General features: G+C 45.2%; 1 protein-coding gene across 8 annotated transcripts in view; it reads right to left on the bottom strand.

Annotated features, from left to right (window-relative positions):
* Window positions 1–24,456, bottom strand: part of TAGAP (T cell activation RhoGTPase activating protein) — a 97,505-nt gene that overhangs the window by 16,762 nt on the left and 56,287 nt on the right. For 4 of the 8 annotated variants that reach the window (XM_025180660.3, XM_025180658.3, XM_025180659.3 and 1 more), the window contains one exon: window positions 19,462–19,623. The exons of the other annotated variants lie outside the window; for them this stretch is intronic. In XM_025180660.3, the coding sequence (XP_025036445.3) occupies window positions 19,462–19,623 (162 nt within the window). The remainder of the gene's footprint in view (window positions 1–19,461; window positions 19,624–24,456) is intronic. 8 annotated transcript variants of the gene reach the window in all.

Genomic DNA, 24,456 nt, shown 5'->3' on the forward strand with positions numbered 1-24,456 from the left:
AATAGCTTTGCTGAAGTCAAGGTATATCACATCCACCGACTTTCCCATATCCACAGAGCCAGTTACCTCATCGTAGAAGCTATTCAGATTGGTCAGGCAGTACTTGCCCTTTGTGAATCCATGTTGACTATTCCTGATCACTCCCCTCTTCTGAGTGCTTCAAAATGGATTCCTTTAGGATCTCCTCCATGATTTTTCCGGGGATTGAGGTAAGGCAATCTGTAGTTCCCTGGATTGCCTTCTTCCCTTCTTTAAAGATGGGCACTCCATTTGCCATTTTCCAATCATTCGGGATCTCTCCTGAGCTCCATGAATTTTAAAAGATAATGGCCAAAGGCTCCGCAATCACATTTGCCAACTCCTTCAGTACCCTTGGATGTGTTAAATCCGGGCCCATAGATTTGTGCATGTTTAGCCTTGCTAAATAGTTCCTAACTTGTTCTTTCCCCACCACAGACTGTCCACTTCCTTCCCATACCGCATTGTCTAGTGCATTAGTCTGGGAACTGACCTTGTCCGTGAAAACAAAGGCAAAGAAAGCATTGAGTACTTTAGCTTTTCCCACATCATCTGTCACTAGGCTATCTCCCTCATCCAATAAAGGCCCCACACCTTCTCTGATCACCATCGGTAACATCACTTTCCTGCAGCTCAAATGATTCATAATCACAGTTCACTGACATGCCCCAGACTGTAACAATGAAGAGGGACCATCATTTGGGGCAGTGGAGAGACAGAATTCAGAAATTAACATTAAACAAAAAAAGTAGAAGAAAATACTTTGCTAAGGTTCCTTTCAAGGAAATTTCTGTTTTTCTTCCCCTATCAAGCCACAAATGGGAAAATCCCAACTGCGGTTTACTTTTGTTTGCTTCAGTAGGACTTTCACAGATGTTCCATGTGATGCTTTTTACAAATCGTGCATGTAAACAAATCATGAAACGTGCCTTTGTTCCAATATCTTACTAATTGGATGACTGCAGAGGTTTAGCAGTGACAAGCATACAACAGGATGCTACTAAAGGCAGTGGCTCTTTCAACCCATAAATAATCTAGCAGAAAGAACCAGGCTCTGCATCAGTGCCTCCGAATGTTGAAAACTGGTTGTATTCCAGCTTTCTTTCAACTGGCCCGGTTACTGTTTCCCTAGGGACAATGGAAATATTTACCAAAATAAGGGACACCATTGCTCAAAAGCTAAGGGCTGTTTGCTTGCTTTCTTTCCTTTCAGGGGGGTGAGGTGGATGGGAAGGAAGAGCCTGTACTTTGTGACCTGGGAGAAGATACACAGAGCACAATGCTAGGGTGGCTATACACATCTTGCTTTTGCACAAAATCCACCCTCAGATTTTCAAATATCTACTGTACAGGTTTTAGCCCTCATCAGATATCAAGACCAAACTGAACTGTGGGCTCACTGCTCTCCACTATTTCTCCACTAGGGATGTGAATGGTTAACTAGTAAGCATCACCCTTACCGGATTAAGGCACAGTACCCTTTATAGCTGCCATCAGGCGCCACATGCCCAGCTCCCAGATCGTGGGCAGCAGCTCCCAGCGGCCACCCTGCAGCGGCCACCCGGGGTGGGGGCCGTGTTAGCCCCCGCAGCACCGGCCAGCAGTGTCCTTCCCCCTGCGGCCACGGGGTCCTACACAGCCAGGCTCGGCCTGCCCCGGGCGGCCCCAGGCTGCGCGCCAGCGGCGGTAGCCAGGCCGGGCCGGGCCTGGCACGTGTGTCCTGCCACCGCCAGCTCTGCGCGCCCTCCCCCACATGCTGGTGCGAGGGCGGGGCTGCTCATGCGCCCTCCCCCAACCCGGGGCACAATTAAACTGTCTGCCCAGGGCACCCGCCGCCTGCCCATAATGTGTTGCAGTGGGCCCAGCCCAGCCAGAGCAGCCCCCAGCTGTGCTGAGAGGCTGTTCCAGCTCAGCCCCCTGCGCACCTCTCCACCTGCCCCCGTTTAAGCTGTTAACTGGTTAAATACATTTATCCAGTTAACTGATAAAACAGGATTTTACATCCCTATTCTCCACCGCAATACTCCACCGGAAGAACATACACGTAAAAGATAAGCTACCAAACATGCCCTGGATTTTCTGTCCCCTTCCAATGACCCCTTTCCTGTTTGCACTCATTTTGTAATATTACTCGCATTCACATTATCCCAGCGATTGTCAAACTGGGAGTGGGTTTGTGACCCACTCAGGGGCTTGTGAGGTTACTATGTTGGGGGCTGTCAATCTCCCTCCAAACAGAACTTGTTCAAAAGGACAAATGATTCCAAAGCATATCTGAGACACAAGGGACCAACTACACATACCTGAAGGGAAATATTGATACTCTAGTTCTTACGTTATGGGAACAAGTGAAAAACATTTCCTTTCTTTTTTTATTATTGTATAGACCTCTATCATATCCCCCCTTAGTCTCCTCTTTTCTAAGCTGAAAAGTCCCAGTCTTTTAAATCTCCCTTCATATGAAGGCCCCTAATCATCTGTGTTATCCTTTTCTGAATCTTTTCCAATGCCAAGATATCTTTTTTGAGATGAGGCAACCACGTCTGTACACAGTATTCAAGATGTGAGCATACCATGGATTTATACAGAGGCAGTAAGACGTGTTAGTTTCTATCCCTTTTTTAATGATCCCTAACATTCTGTTTGCTTTTTTGACTGCTGTTGTACATTGAGTGGATGTTTTTGGAGAACTATCCACAATGACTCCAAGATCTCTCTCTCCTGAGTGGTAATAGCTAATTTAGTTACCATCATTTTGTATCTATAGTTGGGATTATGTTTTACAATGTGCATTACTTTGCATTTATCAACATTAAAATTCATTTGCCTTTTTGTTGTCCAATCACCTAGTTTTGTGAGAAGTCAGTTCATTTCTGACATAACTCCAGTGTCTTCAGACAAGCTCCCCGTAGGTGAATTTGGTCCAGTAACTTTAGATATTTATGTGCAGTGACCAGTTATGCTTTTTGTACATGAGTATGCACCCAGGGTATGTCTACACTACCCCACTAGTTCGAACTAGCGGGGTAATGTATGCATACCGCACTTGCTAATGAAGCCCGGGATTTGAATTTCCCGGGCTTCATTAGCATAAGCGGGGAGCCGCCATTTTTAAATCCCCACTGCTTCGAACCCCGTGCAGCGCGTCTGCATGGGGCTCGAACTAGGTAGTTCGGACTAGGGTGCCTATTCCGAACTACCGGTACACCTCGTTTCACGAGGAGTAACGGTAGTTCGGAATAGGAACCTAGTCCGAACTACCTAGTTCAAGCCCCGTGTAGCCGCGCTGCACGGGGTTCGAAGCAGCGGGGATTTAAAAATGGCGGCTCCCCGCTTATGCTAATGAAGCCCGGGAAATTCAAATCCCGGGCTTCATTAGCAAGTGCGGTATGCATACATTACCCCGCTAGTTCGAACTAGCGGGGTAGTGTAGACATACCCCCAGACATGGAGCAGAACAGAATGTTCTGAGAGGCTTCCACCGCCCATCAAAATCAAGACGATAAATTAGAAACAAACTTCCTTAGATTAGATTGTGTTCTCATGTTGTTGCCACTAGCTGCTGCTTTACTGTTTTGCTTAAACACTTCAGGTTTGCACTGCTGTCAACTTTTTAAAAATAACACTGCCCTACATTATTTTTAAAAAGTAAATTCTCCTTATAGGACAGATGCTGTCCCCTGTTCCAGGGCATGTGGGAACACCTTCAATCCCTGCTGGGGAGCATGCTGGGAACCAGAAAGGGAAAGGCTGGAGTGCTCAGGACTGATTCTCAACTAGTGTAACAGCTCTACTGGGAACATTACAGATTAGCAGAATCTAGGGCATTCCTGATTTTGCTCTATATTAGACTAGGGAAAACCATCTCTGATTGCGCCAGCGATTGGGTCATCAAAAAGGGGGCTTTAACTTCACTTTATGGAACTTACACAGATGAGCGTATGGCTCCAGATGTTTATTAAAATAAAAATCCCATGTGTGTTGTGTATGTTGCATTTGGTCCCAGATTTGGTACAGCTGTACAGAGATGATTACATAGAATATAAAACTGGACTTTAGCTGCAACTCTCTGTAACATTACCTGGTTCAGTAAATCCTTTTGAGGTGTGCAAAGAGAGCCTAAAAGTTTGGGTTTGTTTCAGAACTTTCCCCCCTTCCACTGCCTGTTAAAGAGTCATTTTGATTTTACTGTTGTCCTCATTTACCCAGATGAATAACTTACTTTGGGACAATTCACGCTGAAGGCAGTTCTGGTGTGTCAACAACTGTGCCTTATTTGGTAGTGACATAAAAACTCCCTAAAATTGTCTCCGCCAGGGTCTTTTCAATGAGCTATCTTCAAGTTCTACAGTGCAAACAAATGCTCCAGTATAAAAGGTAAACTGAATGTTGGTTCAAAACTCCAGCATTCAGCCAACATGGGGCAGCCACTCTTGTGACATTTCTGCAGTATGACTCAATGGCAACATGCGGCTTGAATGTCAGTTTTGCAACAGTCAGGTCCATTTCTGACCTTGTGTAATTCAACTGAAGCCAAGGTTCTCAGGATAGAAATGAATATGCACTATGCTTTATGTGACAAATCTTGACAGATATAAGAGAATGATAGAGGGCAGATAATTATCAGCCCTAGAATGGTGAAGGCCCTGTTCCCTATGAGCAGTAAAAGGTTACCTCATGCTAACTAGAGACACCTGAGGCCAGTTAAAGGCTGGCAGTGGCCTTTAAGAACCTCTCTTTTGATTTGAGAGAGGTGGGGCAAGGTGAGACTTAAGTTTCAGCAAGAAGGAAAGGCTTCCCTGGTTGTCAGGCTGTCCTGCCTCCCTATAGGGAAGGAAGCTAAGTTAACAGCTGTCTAAGAAAGGATTGGCAATGAGGAGCCAGTGTAGCAAGGCAATGTCCTAGAGAAGGGGCAGGGACAATTATTTCTGTTTGTGGTAAACTTGTCATCATTGTAAAACTGAAACGAGTAAGATGTAATGGTTCTGCGATAACCCTTAAGGAAAAATCCTACAGCATTTTCTAGATTTGAAATACAAGTAGGTTTCTATAACAATTCAATTGGATTATTCTAAAACCCCATAGAATTTAATAGAGAATGATCTCCTTTCTATGGAATTTTAAACTGGCCTATAGAGTATAATAAGAAATCATATCCCTGTGAGAAAATTCTACCAGTGGGTTTAAAATTTTGTACTAGAGTTGTTATTCTAGAGCCTGCCCTATAAGGGACAACCAGTAGGTCCTTTTCATCAAGTAGAGCTGTGGTCAAATGACTGTGAAGCTCCTGGCTAATTTCGCTGTGGAACTGTTGACAAATGTAGGCATTCTACTGCATCTACTGTAAAGGCAACGTATTGATAGGTTGGGCATACACTGTGTTTTTGTGCACCCTGAGTGCTGTATCTTGAGGTCTTTGCAGCTGTATTTCACTCAACTCCTTTACAACATTTTTCAGACTTCTCAAGTTGTTTATTCAGAAAATGATGGTCACCCTCTCACCAGTTCAGAATACTTGATTATTGTTTTGAAATGATCTCTTGTTGCATTTTTATGTTGGAAAAGTCTCCAAACACAGATTCCTTTTTGCTTGGGCTGATCCCAAGCAAGGTGCGTGTCAGGAGACTCTTGCCTGTCCATGGAACTGACTTAAATTTTGGTCACTTTGAAAGTAGGGTTTAAGATAGGATTGAGTATCACAAGGTTTCACCTTCTCCTCCCAATCTACTCCCAGTCTCTTTTCCCTGGGTGTTGCACTGGATCAACTTTGCATGCACAGCAGTGCTTGGAAAGTACATGTGAAGATCAAGTCCCTTAATTCTCTAAGGGTATGTCTACACTGCATTCCTCTTTCGAGAGAGGAATGCAGATGCATCTGAGCAAAACTGCAAATGAAGTGTGGATTTGAATTTCCCGCGCTTGATTTGCATAATCGCATCTGGGTGCTATTTCGAAATACCCTATTTCGAAAAAAGAAACGCTGTCCAGACATAGTTATTTCGAAAGAAAACCCTTCTTTTGAAATTACCCTTAAACCTAAGGAGTAAGGGTAATTTTTGAAAAAAGGGTTTTCTTTCAAAATAACCACATCTAGATAGTGTTTTTTTTCGAAATAGGGTATTTCAAAATAGCGCCCAGATGCGATTATGCAAATGAAGCACGGGAAATTCAAATCTGCACTTCATTTGCAATTTCGCTCAGATGCATTTGCATTCCTCTCTCGAAAGAGGAATGCAGTGTAGACATACCCTAAGAGAAACAGTTTGTAGTTTCAAACGTTTGAACTTGAGTTTCAGAGGCCAGCTTTAAGCAGCCAGTTTGAGGCACCTACTTTAAAGCAGCCTGACTTTCAGAGGTGTGGAGGAACTACAAGGAATATACATGAGTGCCATGGCTACTCAGTACTTTTCAGAAGAAGGCCCCTTTTATTTATGTCTACAAAAAGATGTAAGCGCTTAACTTTGGGACAACCATGTTTACAAATGTTGGCCTGTAATTATTAGCATACTTGAGCCAAATTCTGAAATCTGTACTGCAAACACCTGTGGTTGGTTCAGGACAATTGGTTTGGGCTCATGGGGATTAAGCTGCAGGCCCATAAACTTGCAATGTAAATGTCTGAGCTAAGTGTGGTCTTCAAGCTCTGAGACTCCCATGAGGCGGGGGGTGGGGCGATGGCCAAGAACTGAGCCTAAATATCTACATTGCAATTTGTTAACCCTGCGTACCCAGCCAACAGGCCAGGGCCAGCCAGAAGTGTTCTGTTGCAGTGCGGACATATCCACTGGTTCTTCATCAAATAAACCCTTGCCAGATTTAACTGGGTAAAGTCTGCTGGACTGAACTTCTTTATATCATATGTAATATATATTGATAGGGTTTATGAGTTCAGATATGTAGTGGTATGTATATTGACACATACTTGAGTCCTAGACATTGGCACTTGGTAAGCTTGAATTAATTATGGTTGTGGTGAAGGGAGGAAATAAGTGCTTCGTCCTTAAAAATATCTGTACTTAATCTCTGCCACTATACTGTCGTTCGAAAGCATGCAGATACAGAATGAAATTCTACAGTTCCTGCTTAGAGCTTAACCCAGAAAACATCCTACTGGGCTCATAGCCATGTTGTCTGTGTTAACGCTGAGGCCCTACTTCATCCAAGTATTTAAGCAAGGGCTTCGGTCCATCCCTATTCTGCAAAACACAAAAATGCTTTGCTGTAGTGCAGGGGTCTCCAACCTTTTTAAGCATGAGATCACTTTTTGAATTTAAGTGCAACCCAAGATCTACCTCATCTAGAAATACCCTTGCCCCACTTCCTTCCTACCCCTTCTCCAAGGCCCCGCCCCTGCCTACTCCATCCTCCCTCTCTTGCCCATCCTCACTCACTTTCATCAGGCTGGGGCAGAGGGTTGGGGGCGCAGGCTCTGGTCTTGGATTTAGGGATTTGGAGTGTGAGGGGGGCTCTGAGCTGCTCTTGGGGCAGGCAGTTGGATGTAGGAGGGGGTTCTAAGTGCAGGCTCTGGGAGGGTGTTTGGATGCATGGGTGCTCAGAGCTAGGATAAGGGCTTGGGGTGTATGAGGGGGCTCATGACTGGGGTAGGAGTTTGGGATGTGGGCTCCATCTGGGCACTGCTGGTGGCTCTTGGGTGGTGGTGCAGTGGGGCTAAGGCAGGCTCACCCGTGCCCTGGCCCTGAACCACTCCCAAAAGCAGCCAGCAAACTCCATCCCTGGTCCTGTTGTGCCTCCTCTCTGCTCTGTGGAGAAAGGATACAGAATGGGAGAGGGGGGACCCTGACATCAGCACCCCTCTTTTCCCTCCCCTGCCCTGCACAGAAAGCAGGAGACTCCCAGAGGAGGGGCAGGAGATGCGCAGCAGTGGGGGGAGGGGCAGCTGAAGTGTAGGAACTTGATCGCCTCGGCCAAACCAGTCAGGATCACTTGTCAGAGGCTCCAAGATCTACCAGTAGATCCTGATCTACTGGTTGGTGACCACCGCTCTAGTGGGATGAACGACAGAACTGATGCAGGAATGGCAGGACTGGCTCCATAGATCAGCATGATTAGTCTGTCATTGTAGCTAGTAACTCATAGTACTTCTGTCACCTCCTATATTTCCATTTTAATACAGAAGAAAGTCAAAGGTCCTTAGGTAGTTTTTTATAAGTTTTACCTGTTTTCCAAACTCTGAACCACCTGGCCAAGGATCGAAAGACCATTTTGTGCCTGGAGGATTGTTTTATGTTTAACAGATAAAACACCTCCCCCCCCCCCGCAAAAAAAAAAAAACAAAGGGAGAAGATGCCAATAGGTGATTTTTAGTGGAAGTAGGTACTCTATCTTCAATTACACTGGAGTATTCTTTATTGTAGGGTGGAGAGTGCAGGAGTTTGGTTAGATTTTCAGGGGGTAATTTTAAGATTTTAATGAAAGCAAGCTGAACTGGAGTTGCTGTTAGCTTTCAGCTTAGATCTAAAGTGCTAAATCATGTAAAGGTGGTTGGGAACCCCCACCCTCCGCCATTTTTTAATGTGATTGCTTAAGTTTCTATTCAGAAATAAACCCCTAAAGGAAATTACAGTCATTCTCTCTCCTCTTCCTTCTCATTTTTTGTTTGCTTTAATAACGTTTAACCACCCTGGGTTTTACTTCCTTAAAACGAACCTTCTCTTTTTCTGTAATTTGTGTCAATTCATGTAAGTTTCCAATAGTTGGCTGCAGTTTGAAGGTCTGAAGTTCAAAGTCCCCTGCCAAAAAGCCTTATTGAAGGGTTGCTCTGATGTTTCTGTGACCCTGCCAAAGAGGGAAAGCTGACAATTAGGGCCTGATTCTCCACCGCCTTGCCCCCTGTGCAATCATTTATATCTGTGCTATAAAATGCAACCATTCTGATTTGGGTAACATTTCACACCCGCTTTGCACATAAGTGGCCATGAAAGGTGTAGGAGGAATCAGGGCCTCTGTGTCCGGACAGCTTTTCTCAGAGCACACTCATACAAGTCTTTACTGTTTTGAAAGATGCTACCATTTTCAGTGATATAAGGGGGAATTCCAATCGACACAGCGAAGTCTTTCAGAATGATACATCTGCTCACACCCCCGTGTGTAATCAAGGCCCTACCTGAGTTTAAGGGGAGCTGGAGGTGTGATTCCCAGTGTGAGGAGATATACTCACGACTCTCATCAAGATAGTGCACTAAAAATATTAGTGTTGCCTTGGTAACATGGGCAGCAGCAATTGAAAGGATGGTAAAACCAAAGACAGTACCAGGGTTCTTCTTAGGAGCATCCCCCCATTTGAGTGGGGGTTGGGGGGAAATTAAGGAGATTGTAAGTGATATTAATTGTTTTAATTGTGTTAACCTTACCATACTGTGTCTGGGCTTGGAGTGAGGCTTGCTAGTGTGTGTGCATAAAGAATGAATACAATAAACCCAAATGCTAAAATGTATCAACTTATGAACTTGTCCTAAAGAAGGGTAGACATGTCTTTCTTTCCTGGTCAGATAATAATGAGTTTTTTCATGTTCCTTAGCAGGCCTTTCCCCCTTTGCTGGGCAAGAGGCAAGGTATCAGGAGCCTGGGGAAGTGGAAATGTGGAAGAAGGAAAAGAATTGGAGATTAAATCCTGCCAGACATTTTGGACGAGGAAGATGAGCAGCTGCAGACCTAGAGAGAGAGGCAGAAGAGGTGGTTGTGGAGGGAGAAGAAGGCACTCAAGTATGAGGAGAGAATGGAGACAAAAATTCCTGGAACATGACCAGAGGTAGAGAGGAGGATGAGAGAGCTCATCAGAAAGAACTTTTCTAGAGGTTGCTGACTCTCATGACCACCTGTCTACAGTTTCCAGCTCTAGCTACTCTCTGAGATTTGTGCACCATGTCCGCACCATGCTGCCATATCCTGCACAAGAGGCAGCTAATGGACAGTTCTAGGGTTGACTGGCCCATGATCCAAGCAATGAACAGTTTGTGTAATAAATCAAATGTAGTCTGCGCCATTCTTCACCTGAGGCCCACATGAGCAGCACACTCCAGAAGGGCAAAGAGAAAAGACACCAGGGGGACATACAGTTCTGCAATCCGTGAGACTGTCATGGTGGCACTGCATATAGTTTGGCATTAGGGCCCTTTTGTTGTTGTTGTATTATCCTTTGCCTCTTGCAGGCAGCTGGTATGCCTATAAGATTTGTAATGGTTATTTTAATATTTGTTTCAAATAAAGCGTTTTGTTAGCAACCAAGCCCAAGTCTTAAGGTTATACAGGTTTTATTAAACTCATAAAAATCACAATCTGTGTCAGCAGAACATCAGCTTTAGATGGAGCTACATTAACAGGTTTTATTAAATTCATAAACTTCACTGCTCCCACCCCAAAATTGTGGACTCAGCGCGGGATAATTACTCATTCCCCTCATCCAGACCCTGCAAGCCCTGCATGTGAGTGCATAAGTCACCCCTGATTTCCCTTGCATGTGGAGATCCCACCCCTGTAATGGCAAGTGCACTTTCTGGCTGTAATGTTCCTGCAATCTAGCAATGTCCTGAGTCCATGCCTGGCAAAATGGTTCTCCCTTCATCTTGTGGCTGTTATGTTGCACAGTGCTCCATAGGCCAGCGTAATGCAGGTGGCATTGGTAACGTTAGCATCCAAATGGTTCTGAAGGCAGAGCTATCTTGACATCAACCTGGCAAATGAACATTTCTCCACCATCCTACAGCTACTGAGCGCATATTTGACCCTTCTTTTGTCAGGACTTCTGAAATTAGGGAACGGTTCCACCAGCCATTAGAAGCACCCTCGGAATAACAGTGGGGACAGAGATTCCATTTATAATGCCACGTTCACTGGCATCTCAACGATGTTCTGCCTGCATCCTGGAATAGTAGCAGAACTGCAAGCAGGGAAAGCTCTTCCACTAGTGCTGAATAAACCCATATGGCTGGATCTCTGATGCAGGGAGTATGTGGTGGACCCAGAATGGCTCATCTGGCTGTACTGATGGGCTAGGAATGCCCCCAGTCAAGAGTTGCAAGATGGACAAACAAGTTCTCCCACCATACACCAGGAACCAAGCCCTAGTGTGGTTACAACTTGCTATGGCACTAAGAACCCTGGGATCTATGTCTGAAATGTGTCAGCAAACCAGAGTATGGAAGTACCAGTGTAGGCATAATGCATGAATAACCATGCTATATGGACTTTCAAAGGAGAGCTTGGATGCATGGGGTTAGCAAGAATGGCTGTCGGTATACGATGCAAGCCAGGCATACCCCAGGTGGTAGAGTATATCAGAAGTAATGGAAGCTGAATTTGTCCATCTTCTGGATTTTCACTTCTTTTGCTATTTTTCTAGGCTGTGTACAATTTTCGGGGCAGGGTTGGCTGTGGCAGCTGGGATTCGAGGGATGGTTTTGGAATGTATTTCAAAGGCAGGGGTGTCAGTAGCTGGGTTCAGTAGCTGTGGATAATGGGGTCAGGTCATTCTGGGGAGCACTGGATAGTTCACCAGTGTGGGATCAAGTCACTTGCAGAAGGAAGTGCGGCATGTACTAGCAGTGACAGCTGTAGCTCCTGGATTGAGTCTACCCTTTTTTATGACCACTACATACAATGTGAGATCCCTGAATCATCACTCAGTGGGAGAAAGAGTTCCAGGCTCATTTATTGTTGGTTCTTTTCATTGTTAGGATGACTGAAAGGAGGAACAGAGAGACAATATGGGTGATAGCCAGAGCTCTCTCTATAGGCAACAGAAATTACTGAATTGCAACTCACACCTCCTTTGATAATGAGAGAAAACAAGCTTATAACTATTTGGAGATGGGGCTGAGCAGCAAAGTTGGAGAGCAGACAGCTTCAGGATTTGAATCTGGCCCATTCTGGAAATGCAGAGGGGGTTACAGAATTTGTATCCAGAACTGAACCATCCTAAGGACTGTTTTAGGTTCAGCTATTAAGTTGCAACCCATCTGTAAACTTTTCATAACTTAGAAATGTCACTCAGCAGGGACTTCACTGTGCCTCTGAAAACAACAAACATAATTGCACATACCACATTGAGTGCTGCTGCAAGATGTGTGCATCTGGCCACTGGATTACTGAGAATCCTTACCATGGCTCTTGCCTTGTGCCACCATAATGTCAATCTTTTCCATGACTTACACATGTTAGGAATGTTACACATTGACACAAGCTATTCCATCAGCTAGAAGTTGGTGCATTAAGAATAATATGCAAGATCCCAGCAAAGTGAGCATCGTAACAATATGTAGTAATCCCGTTAGTGTGTGATTTTTGCAATAAAATACGAAGTCCTGTTGAAATCAACAGGGTTTCCTGAGGCACTCAGCTCCGACCATGAAATAATCAAAGTTAAAGGCAATGCACAGACAAACACAGGTTATCTAAAGTGTTAATTGATTATACACAACAACATATGTAGCTTTCAGAATTAAACAACGTGGACTATTTTCAAATATGGTTTTTGAATTGTAGTAATATCCACCTTTTGGTTGGAGATAAATTATTGCTAAATGATGGTTGTATGACTCAGCTAGTTTTGGTCTAGAAATGCTGGGCTAAAAAGGAGACAAATCCTACTTTTATTTTTTGTTGTTTTCCTTGTGAATTTGCATTTCAGAACTGGCTAAAGATCAGGCAACACAAACAAACATCACGGCTACGTCTACACTGGTCCCTTCTTCGGAAGGGGCATGCTAATTTTGAAAGCGGAATAGGGAAATCCGCGGGGGATTTAAATATCCCCCGTGGGATTTAAATAAACATGTCCGCCGCTTTTTTTCTGGCTTGGGGAAAAGCCGGAAAAAAGCGTCTAGACTGGCCCGATCCTCCGGAATAAAGTCCTATTCCGGAGGATCTCTTATTTCTACTTCAAAGTAGGATCTCTTATTCCTACTTCAAAGTAGGAATAAGAGATCCTCCGGAATAGGACTTTATTCCGGAATAGGGCTTTATTCCGGAGGATATTATTTTTTTAAATAGAAATATCCTCCGGAATAGGGCTTTATTCCGGAGGATCGGGCCAGTCTAGACGCTTTTTTCCGGCTTTTCCCCAAGCCGGAAAAAAAGCGGTGGACATGTTTATTTAAATCCCGCGGGGGATATTTAAATCCCCCGCGGATTTCCCTATTCCCACTTTCAAAATTAGCATGCCCCTTCCGAAGACGGGGCCAGTGTAGACGTAGCCCACATGTGCTCTAAGAAGCTAGGCCACATGTGAGTTTAAAACATCTAAGTTATAATAAAACCCCTGGATTTATAAAGGAAAATCTGACATACAACTAGAGAGATGCTGTTAATGTGACTGACAAGAGGCTATGATTCATTTTGGTGCTGCAGTACAATGCAGAGAAGCCTTCTGACATTAATATTTGGGGACTCTACCCAGCCTTCCCATACTGCCTATTCAGGCAATGGAAAAATACAGTAGGAACTGTGGAAACTGCATTGCAATGGATTTCTGGGTTCTCACTTAAGGGAAGCATTAATCACCAAGGCTACGTCTAGACTGGCATGATTTTCCGCAAATGCTTTTAAAGGAAAAGTTTTCTGTTAAAAGCATTTGCGGAAAAGAGCGTCTAGATTGGCACGGACGCTTTTCCACAAAAGCACTTTTTGCGGAAAAGCATCCGTGCCAATCTAGACGCATTTTTCGCAAAAAAGCCCCGATCGCCATTTTCGCGATCGGGGATTTTTTGCGCAAAACAAATCTGAGCTGTCTAAACTGGCCCTTTTGTGCAAAAGGACTTCTGCCCGAACGGGAGCAGCATAGTATTTCCACAAGAAGCACTGATTTCAGACAATAGGAAGTCAGTGTTCTTGCGGAAATTCAAGCGGCCGGTGTAGACAGCTGGCAAGTTTTTCTGCAAAAGCAGCTGCTTTTGCGGAAAAACTTGCCAGTCTAGACACAGCCCAAAAATTTGCTGCTGTGGTGAGGGGGATGTTGGGGTTTATTGGATGGTCTCCACAAGAAAATGGGGACCACCATATCACCTACTGGTCCATCCCTGAAGCAGGGTTGGATCCCCTATAGCCAGCTGGTGATACTGGTGCTCCTCTGCACTCAGGGGCTGTGTCTAGACTGGCAAGTTTTTCCGCAAAAGCAGCTGCTTTTGCGGAAAAACTTGCCAGCTGTGTACGCTGGCCACTTGAATTTCCGCAAGAACACTGAACACAAAATACTATTAACAGCAAGGGGGAAGGAATTCAAGCCAAAAAAGGTTAAAGAATACTTAAAGTTACATGTATTCAAGTCAGCAGAACGTGGTGGAATTTATCCTGCAGTAGTTGAAGAACTAACTGAAACAATCTTAGGCTATGTCTACACTGCAGGCTTTTGCTCATTAGCATTTCTTGCACTGTCATTTGCATATTCTCTGCCAATGCTTTTTGCACAAGAGGTTTTTGCGCAAAATGGATCTGTCTACCCTGTTTGTTTTTGCACAAAAAGCATCAACAGAGAATATGCAAACGACAGCACGAGAAATGCTAAAAATGAGCACTTCATTAGCATACTCTCTGCCAGCAAAAGCCTGCAGTGTAGACACAGCCTAAGCAATAATCACTAATGAGTCCGAGAAGTCATGGAAGATGTATGACATCCCAGAGGACTGGAGAAGGACAAATATAATAACTATTTTTAAAATTATTTATAGACTAGTCATCCTAATTTCAAAATGTGGAAAGATACTGGAACAAATTATTAAACAGCCAATTGGTTAGCACCATGTGGATACTAGGATTATAAGGAACAGCCAACCTGATTTTTGTCAACAACAAATAATGCCAAACCAACCTACTTTCCTTCTTGAACAGATTCACCAGCTTAGTGGCTGGGGAGAAGTTGTAGACAGGATATATCTTGATCTTTAGTAATGCTTTTGACAGAAGCCCACATGATAGTCTCATAAGCAAATGAGAGAAAAGTGGCCTAGATGAATTTACCATATGGTGGGTGCACAGATATTTGAAATTCTCTACTCAAAGAGCAGCTATCAATTGTTTGCCATCAAATTGGGGGATGTATGTAGTGAAGTCCCACAGGAGTCTGCAGTGGAGTACCAATCAATATTTCCTTTAGTGACTTAGATAATGGATTAGAGAGCATGCTTATGAAGCTAGTATAGGACACCAAGTTGGGAGAGGTTGCTAGTGCTGTGGAGCTTGTGTCAATGGTCTTGACAAGTTCAGAGAATTGATCTGAAACAATCAAGATGACATTCAACACAGACAAATGAAAAGCACTTCACTATGGAAGAAAAAAAAATCAAATGGACAATTGTAAAATAGGAATGTGCCAAGATCCTTGCTCAGGCCCCTTGCCCTGGGACACCTTCTGGTGCACAAATTAGAGACCCCTTCTGGTGCACTCACTGGTGCCTTTTATTGTCAGTTTCCCACCACCTTCTATTTACAGAGTTGTAAATTGCCACAAACTCAGCCAGCTTCTCCATCTGCCTGGGGGACACACTCAGCCACACCCTGACTACTCCCTTCTCCTGGTGCCTTTCACTGCCTTATATAGCCCTCTGGCTAATGAGGCCCACAGCTGCTTCTAATAGCCCTTCAGGCCTGGGCTTGCTCAGATGGATCTAATTGATCTTTTCAGCCAGGCTGTAGTGGCAGAGCTCTGACTTAGCCAGCAGTCTGTCCTAGAAATAATTGACCATTTGGTAGTACTGCTGAAAAAGGACCTGAGGGTTAGATTGTATCACAAATTAAATTGTGTGAGTGAACAATGTGACACAGTGGTGAAAATATACTAGTATTTGGGTGTGTGTTAACAGAAGTGTTATGTACATAAGACATGAGAGAATAGTTCTTCTCTACTTGGCCTTAGCATGTCCAGTTCTGGGCACCATACTTTAAAAAAAAAATCTGAACTAATAGGTTGAAAGTCCAGAGGAGAACAGCAAAAATGACTAAAAGCTTAGAAAATGTGACCTATGAAGAAAGGTGGAAAAAACTGGGCATGTGTTGTCTTGAAAAGAGACTGAGAAGGTACCTGCAAACAGTCCTCAAATATTTTCAGGGCTGGTACAAAGAGGACAGTGATCAATTCTTCTCCATGCCCACTGAAGGTAGGACAACGTAAGTGTGATATGTAGCAAGGAATATTTAGTTTAGATGTTGAGGAAAAATGTGACCTATATGGATGAATGACTATTGGGTAGTTATCCAGGGGAGGCTGTATAATCCCTGTCATTCTAGGTTTTTAGGAACAGGCTAGACAAACACCTTTCAGGGAAAGTCTGTGTTTGATCTCGTTTCAGTACAGAAGCCAGGATGAGATGGCCTCTCTGTCCCTTCCAGCCCTACATTTCTATGAGTCTTTATGCAGATACTGCACAACCTGCTACCTTTACAGTGCTATGATAAATCTAGTGATTCCATTCTGGGGGAGTCGTTTGGACTCCTTTGTTTCAATGAGCCTAAATTCCAGATGAGACAGGATCATGCTGTCTAATTCCTTTGGTGCACTCACTTGTGAATTTTTGGCCATATCAATCTTGAGCTACTTTCCCAGAATCTGGATCCTTAAAAGACAAGGTTCTTTCCTTTATGTTTTCCTGTAATCTGCCACGTACCCAGCTTTCCTGGAAATGTATTTCTCACTGGCAGAATCTACATAATATTTATTGGCTTAAATCACGGAGACTGATGTTGCAAGTCAAAAAACTACCCCATTGAAATGAAGTTTCACTTTACTTGAATGTGACACCCAAAGGAAGGTGACACAATGCTGGCGGCTTTGGGCCCCAGTGGGGAAAAAAGAGGAACCGAGCCAGAGAACTCACCTTTGAGCCTGTGACTTGTGTATTTCTCAAAAGCAGACAGAGCTGTTCTGTCCGTAGGACACATTGGGATGGCCACTTCAGAGCCCCAAGCTCTGGGGGGCTCTGTGGTGCCTGTCTCAACAGTCCTATGGGTGAGAGAGACCTGGGGAATTACGAGGTCTAATGTGGGGCAACAGCAGGGTTTGCCCCCATCCCTGCACTCACCCTGGCAGGAGTCAGAGCAACCAAGCAATCTGCTTCATTGAGTTGTCCCCTCCCCCCATGCGGTCCTTTTCCAGCCAGAGTACCAACTGTTACAGAACAAGAGACAGCAGGAGAAAGGAGTCCCAGAAGGAGTGGCTTGGCTCCCTACCCCAGAAACCCGCTGCAAGCCTAACCCCTGGCAAAGGGGAGAAGGCTGCCAGACCAAATGCTGGCCAGAGAAAGAGGGGCCCTTGCCATAATAGTAAAGATTTACAGAAAGTAACCAGAGTTCTCCATGGCAGACTATTATCACATTGGTCCCTGCACATGCTGTGCGTTTCTTTTCATTTTTTTGACATAATGCAGCACTTGATCTTGTCCTGCAGTAAAATACTGATCTGATCAGTTAATAAAAACAGATTTGCAATCTGGCCACAACTGGAATGGCAAAAGACTTAATCACAATTGATCAGATGGTCTGGGCCTCTCTAAAATATTGTCATGAAAGTGTTCTCCATACCTCACTGCTATCCATAATTGTATATCAAGGCAGTGCAGTCTCTGATAATCCCTTACACTCATAGCACCTTTTCATCTATAGCAGTGTCTCTCAGTGATCCGCGAAACCACTTTGAGAAACCTATTAATTGGCTGTGCCAGTTTGTTTATATACCAGTGCTGTGGCCACAGAGCCTCGTAGCTCCTATTGGCTCCATTTCACAGTTTGCAGCCAAGGGGAGCTGCGGGAAGCGGTGGCTTGGCCCACGCCACTTCCCGCGGCTCCCCTGGGCCGCAAAGAGCGAACTGGAGCCAATGGGAGCCACGAGGCTCCGGCTGCGTCTAGACTGGCATGATTTTCCGCAAATGCTTTTAACGGAAAAGTTTTTCTATTAAAAGCATTTGCGGAAAAGAGCGTTTAGATTGGCATGGACACTTTTGCGCAAAAGCAATTTTTGCGGAAAAGCGTCCGTGCCAATCTAGACGTGGTTTTGCACAAGAAAGCCCTGATCGCCATTTTTGCCATCGGGGCTTTTTTGCGCAAAACAGTTTTTACCTGTCTACACTGGCCCTCTTGCGCAAAAGTATTTGCGCCAGAGGGCTTTTTCCCGAGCAGGAACATCATAGTATTTCCGCAAGAACAATGACAATCTTACATTAGATCGTCAGTGTTCTTGCGCAAATTCAAGCGGCAAGTGTAGACAGCTGGCAAGTTTTTCTGCAAAAGCACTTGCTTTTGCGGAAAAACTTGCCAGTTTAGACGCAGCCCCTGTGGCCACAGCACTGGTATATAAACACACTGGAGCAGCCAGTTAATAGGTTTTTCAAAGTGGTTTCGTGGACCACTTTGAGAGACCCTGATCTATAAGGCCTCAAATTGCTTTACAAAGGGGTATAGGTATCAGTATCCCTGTTTTATTGCTGGGTAACGTAGGTACAAAAAAATAATCACTTCTTCATAGTCAAACGGGGACTCACTGTTGGTGCCAGAAACAGCGACAGTAGTACCTTACATTCTCAATTGAGATTGAGACCCAACTGTGCTTGGTGCTGTGCAAACATGTTATAAGAGAAAGTCCTGCCCTAAAGAGCTTACAGTTTAAATAGACAAGAGGGAAAAAGGAACTATTATTATCCCCATTTTGCAGATAGGAAATTGAGAGAGAGAGAAAGATTCAGCCTGAGGCAAATCTGGTTAGAGCCAATAGGAGTCCTTTCATTGGCTTATTTGGGTTTTGACTATTCACCCTTTATGATATTTGTGTACTGGCTGTTATTGTCATGAACTAATGATAGATCAGTGAGTCTATTTTGCCGATCTTGTGTCACCATCAGAGTTCTTCCAAAAATTAGTTTTTCACTGTTTAATGGAAACCAGAAAGGTATTGGGCTGATAGTAAAGATAGTTTTTATTGTTTCCATGAGCTCCACAGCAGGTCCTGAGGCTCTGAACATTGGCCTCATGCCTGGGTCTCTGCAGCTGCCCCCATCTATGGCTGCATGAGAAGAGGGGGCACAGTTCAGCACCTCTACCCTAAAAATTGTTCCAACACCACTGACTGTCTGTGGGAGCCAATAGTTAACATTAAGCATTTTATCTGGCAAAGGAAGAGGGGCTTTGTGCCTGTTACGAACAAGAGTGATCTAACTGCTAACGGGTACACAGAGGATATATAACTATGCACCCTGCTAATCTGGTCCCCAATGTTCATGCAACTTGTGAACCCCACCTTCGCTTCACAGCTTGAAACCTGACCTCTGCACTCTGAGTCTGTGTTATCATGCTCTCATTTTAAAATGATTGTTACTTTACAAAAACCTAGCCGTGGCTGAACTGTCACTTCCAGTAGACTAACACAAGGCTGAGTTATAATAGGAGGGCCTGACAATTGTACCACAAACATCTAACGTTGCAACTGGAATTGTCCCCAACACTCACCGGAAAGACACCATGCAGATTCCAGTGGGCCAGATGAGGATGATGGAACTATTAGAGTTGAAATTGAATGTACAAGCTTCATCCTCCTCCTCCTCCTCACAGTATACTAACCACAGCTCACAGAGATCCAATCTGTGTTTTAATCTGAAGGTCGTGCCAGATCTAAGAGAGGAACAGGGATTAGAACTGTTTCATTCCTCTGCAAAACCCTTGGAGTCCTTTGTGCTGAAAACATTTCACCATGATTTAGCTCCACTTTCAAAGCTTTGAAAATTCTGAGCTAGTGTCTCAGTTGATGTAATCTGGCATAACTTCATTAACTTCAGGGGAAGATACAGATTTACGCTAGCTGAATATCTGAGCACACTACCTTCTCCCATACTGCCATCTATGCGACTCTCTGAGATCCAACAGTTAGCATTAAGTATTGGTTGAGCACTTGAGAACATTTTGAGCTCTACAAGCATGATATAGCTTCATTTTACTTTTTTCATTATTATTTATATTGCTATAGGATCCAAGAACCCCAGTCATCAACAAGCACCTCATTTCATTAGATGCTGTAGAGATATAGCACAAAACCACTGTTTCTGCCCCAAAGACCTTATAATCTAAGTTTGAGACAAAAGAAAGACAAACTGGGCAGCAAGGAAACAATAAGACATTGCTGATCACCATATTAGGATGGGATCTCAGCACATCAGCAGCTTAGTCATAGTCAAGTTTTTTGTAGGAATCATGTGCTACTGCTTAAGGACAACTTTTTACAGCCCGATTTTACAACATACTCAGTGGTATGTGCCTATATATCTGAGACAAGAATTAGGACCAACATATTTTCATAGAAAACTAGAACTAGAAGGGACCTCAAGAGGTCATCAAGTCCAGTCACCTGCCCTTATGACAGGACCAAGCACCATCTAGATCAGGGGTTCCCAAAGTTTTTGACACGGGGACCAGTAAATCCATTCACAAGCTTATGGAGGACCAGGAACATTCATTTGCATATTTGCATATTCATTAAGCAAATGATGAATATTCAAATAAGTTGTTTCTGGTCCTCCCAAAGCCCCCAGTGCCAGCATTAGCAAAGCTTTTGATACAGTCACCCACAATATTCTTGCCAGCAAGTTAAGGGAATATGGATTGGATAAATGGACTGTAAGATGTATAGAAAGCTGGCTAGATTAGGGTTTCCCAAACTTTTTACTTTAGTTGGAACCCAGTTTTTTTAGTACTGTTTTTTGCAGCCCAAAAATTTAAACACATATAAAAAAAAGAATTAAAAATGAATAAATTTTCAGTTTTCACTCGGCTGCATCCTCCATCCAGCCTGGGCCAGGGCTTGGGGGACCCGGTGCTGCATGGGCACTCCAGGAGGTGGGAGCAGGAGCAGACTGGGTGTAGGGTATCTGGCTAGGAGGGAGGGTGCAAGGAAGGGTAGGGTTGCCAGGTGTCCAGTTTTGTACCAGACAATCTGGTATTTGAGGGTTTTGTCTGAGAAACAAATTGAGAAATTACCAGACATATAAAATGTCTGGTATTTTCTAATTAGGTAAGTTTTATTATAATTAGGTGTATCAGCCCTTAGCTGCGAACTGCCTGGATAGTAGATGTGCTCATGCTGCCTGAGTGCGTCTACCTACCAGGCAGTTCGCAACTACTCAAGGGAGGATATGGGGGGGGGGGGAGGGAATGGAATCCCCAGGCAGACTCACTCCTCTGCCAGGGTCTGTAGAGTCTGCATGTGTGCAGGTCAGTCCCACTCCCCCCCTTCTCCTCCCGATCTCCCAGAGAAGTCCTCCTGCCCCCGTCTAGCCCTGCTTCCGGCAGCCAGTTCCCCCCGCCACCCATCAATCTCCCCCAGTCAGCCCTGCTCCCCCAAAGACCCCCCCAACCAGCCCAGCTGCCCCCGTCCAGCCCTGCTTCCCGCAGCTGGTTCTCCCGTCCTCTTCCTCCTGTTCTCACCTGGCCAGCCCCCCTGCTCCCCATCCAGCCCTGATTCCACCGCCTGTCCTCCCCGATTTCTGTTGGACAGCCCCACTGCCTCCAACCCTGCTTCCACCACCTGCCTGCCTGCCCCCCCATCTCTGTGGGACAGCCCCCCAACCCCCAACCTTGCTCCCACCCCCCACTAGCCTCCCCGATCTCCGCAGAACAGTCCCGCTGCCCCCAACCCTGCTTCCGCCGCCCGCTTGCCTCCTCCCCGCCCCATCTCCACAGGACAGAACCCCTGCCTCCAACCCTGCTTCTGCTGCCCGCTTGCCCCCTTCCCCCCATCTCCACAGGACAGCCCCGTTGCTACCAACCCTGCTTCTGCCACCCGCCCACCTGGATCTCTGCGGGACAGTGCCGCTGCCTCCAATCCTGCTTCTGCCGTCCGTCACCCACCCACCTGGATCTCCACGGGACAGCCTTGCTACCCCTAACCCTGCTTCCACCGGCCGCCCACCCACCTGCCCTGATCTTTGCGGGACAGCCCAGCTGCCCTCAACCTTTCTTCTCGGCGGCCGGTTCTCCCTCCCCCCCGCTGTCACCTCCTCCCAGCCTACCCTGCTCTGCTCCCCTACCGGCAGCCACGCTGAGGCCCGATATTTTTTTCCTGCAGCCCGGTACTGGGCCACGGCCCATAGTTTGGGAAACGCTGATCTAGATCATCCCTGATAGATGTCTAACCAACCTGCTCTTAAATATCTCCAGTGATGGAGATTCCACAACCTTCCAAGGCAATTTATTCCAGTGTTTAGCCATTCTGACAGTTAGAAAGTTTTTCCTACTGTCCAACCTAAACCTCCCTTGCTGCAATTTAAGTCCATTGCTTCCTGCCTTATCATTAGAGGTCAAAGAGAACAATTTTTCTCCTTCTTGTAACACTCTTTTAGGTACTTGAAAGCTACTATCATGCTCCCTCTCAGTCTTCTCTTTTCCAAACTAAACAAACCCAATTTTGTCAGTCTTTCCTCTGACAGAATGTTTTCTAGACCTTTAATCATTTTTGTTCCTCTTCTCTGGATGCTCCCCAATTTCTCCACATCTTTCCTGAAATGTGGTGCCCAGATGTGGATGTAATACTCTAACTGAGGCCTAATCAGTGCAGACTAGAGCAGAAGAATGATTTCTCGTGTCTTTTTCACAACATTCCTGTTCATGCATCCCAGAATCATGTTTGCTTTTTTTGCAACAGTGTCACACTGACTTATGTTTAGCTTCTTCATTTTCCAATGAAGAAGTAACCCTTGGAGACATGCAGGTGACCTGTACTTGCTTCCTGAAGAAACAATTTTATCCTTATTCAGTGCTGGGTTAATAATTTTATTATTTTCATATTATATTACATTAAAAAAGATAGGCACATCTTTTCTCTTGTGTGTGATCAGATATGCTTCATTTGCTATGAAATGTTGCTTGGCGGTGGACCTACACTTCTCTCTCTTTGTCTGGCCATTTGTGTATTGTGTAAAATGTGCCTCACGATGTATGGCTCTTTTCATATATAAGGGGACTGTTAGCACCTTACTAAAACTCAGTGGGAGTTTTTGGTTGGCCAGCTCCCAGTACCAAAGGGGAAGGGTCCATGAGAAATCAGGGCCTTGAGACTGACAGGCCCCAGGGACAATGGGAAGAGATCAACACTCCAGCTCAGCCTGATTGACAGGTTGGACAGATCAATGAGAGAATTAGAAGGCCAGGTCCTGTCCTCTGTGTGAGCTGGGGTTTTCTGGGTCTCTGTGAGAAAAGGAGAGAGCTGAGAAGAGCAGCAGGAAGAGCAAGCTGTGTGGAGAGACAGACCTGCAGTGTCAGAGCCAGGCACACACAGCCCAAGGAGTGCAAGCTGCGCTGAGGGGCAGACCTGCAGTGACAGAGCCACACACACAGCCCAAGGAGCGCAGACCCTGTACTGAGCAGCAGACCCGCAGTGACCAGAGAGCCAAAGGAGTCAGAGAAGCAACACAAGGAGCTGGAGTCTGGTGAAGCAGTACAGTCTGCAGCTGGGTGTGGTGAGCAGCTGGGACCAGCACAGGGGGGAAAAGAGGCTCTGGGCAGGGACATGCCACCAGCCAATAGGCCCTGCAGGCCAGACTTGGAGAGGGGTTGTAACTCCAACTGGGAAAGGGATCCTGCCACCTAAATCCTGAGGCCCTGTGGTCACTGCCAGAGCAAGCATGTCCAACCTGTAGCCCCCCTGCAGCACAGCCAGGGCCTGAGAAAGAGCCCTGGGACTTATAAGGAACAGACTGTGAACAGTCTGCAGACTGCTGTTTGTGATGTCCCCATGCTACAGAGCAGGACTATGTGTTCTCATTTAACCTTTCTCGTTTTTCCGTATACTTTTTTTTAATGAGTTGTTTAATAAATTGTATTAAAAAAATGGATTTGAACTATATGTAATGATCACAGGGTCAAGAAAGCATGCAGTGTGCAGAGAGCACCCCGGAGTGGGGACACCCCAGCCCCTGCCCCAAGTGACTACAAGGTTGGGGATTAAGCCCCAGAAAACCTGGCCCTGTTGGAATTTTTTGGACTCTGCTACTCAGGAGAGTGGGAGAGGAGCCCTCAGGGTCAGGGAGGCCTTTGGGTAAAAGAAGTGGGAGCGGGGACTCAGATCCTTTTGCTGGTCCATTTCACCGGGGTAGTATAGAAGCCAGGAAAGTTCCCCACAATAGCGGGACCATTCCCCTGCTTACACATAGATGGCCAATTGTGTACTGAGAGACTGCAAAATCCACAAGGGAGTAAATCTGCAGGAACAAACAAACATGTGGCTTATGAATAAAAATAAAGGATTGTTCTGGTAAATCTAGGAGGACAAAGACAGACACTGGATCTCTCACTTGGGAGGCAAGCTGACAGCATAGTAGTCTCTGTGGAAGGAGGATCACAGCTTGGCTGTAAATTTGCTGCAGGAATTTTGGGTGAGTCGTACATTGTTAGACAGGAGAGTATCTTGTTAATTCTAGGCTCTAGAATGCATGTTATGGTGTTATTTGGTACATA

This window comes from Pelodiscus sinensis, chromosome 3, assembly GCF_052426305.1.
Source record: "Pelodiscus sinensis isolate ZL-2025 chromosome 3, ASM5242630v1, whole genome shotgun sequence".
In the NCBI taxonomy this organism is placed as follows: domain Eukaryota; kingdom Metazoa; phylum Chordata; order Testudines; family Trionychidae; genus Pelodiscus; species Pelodiscus sinensis.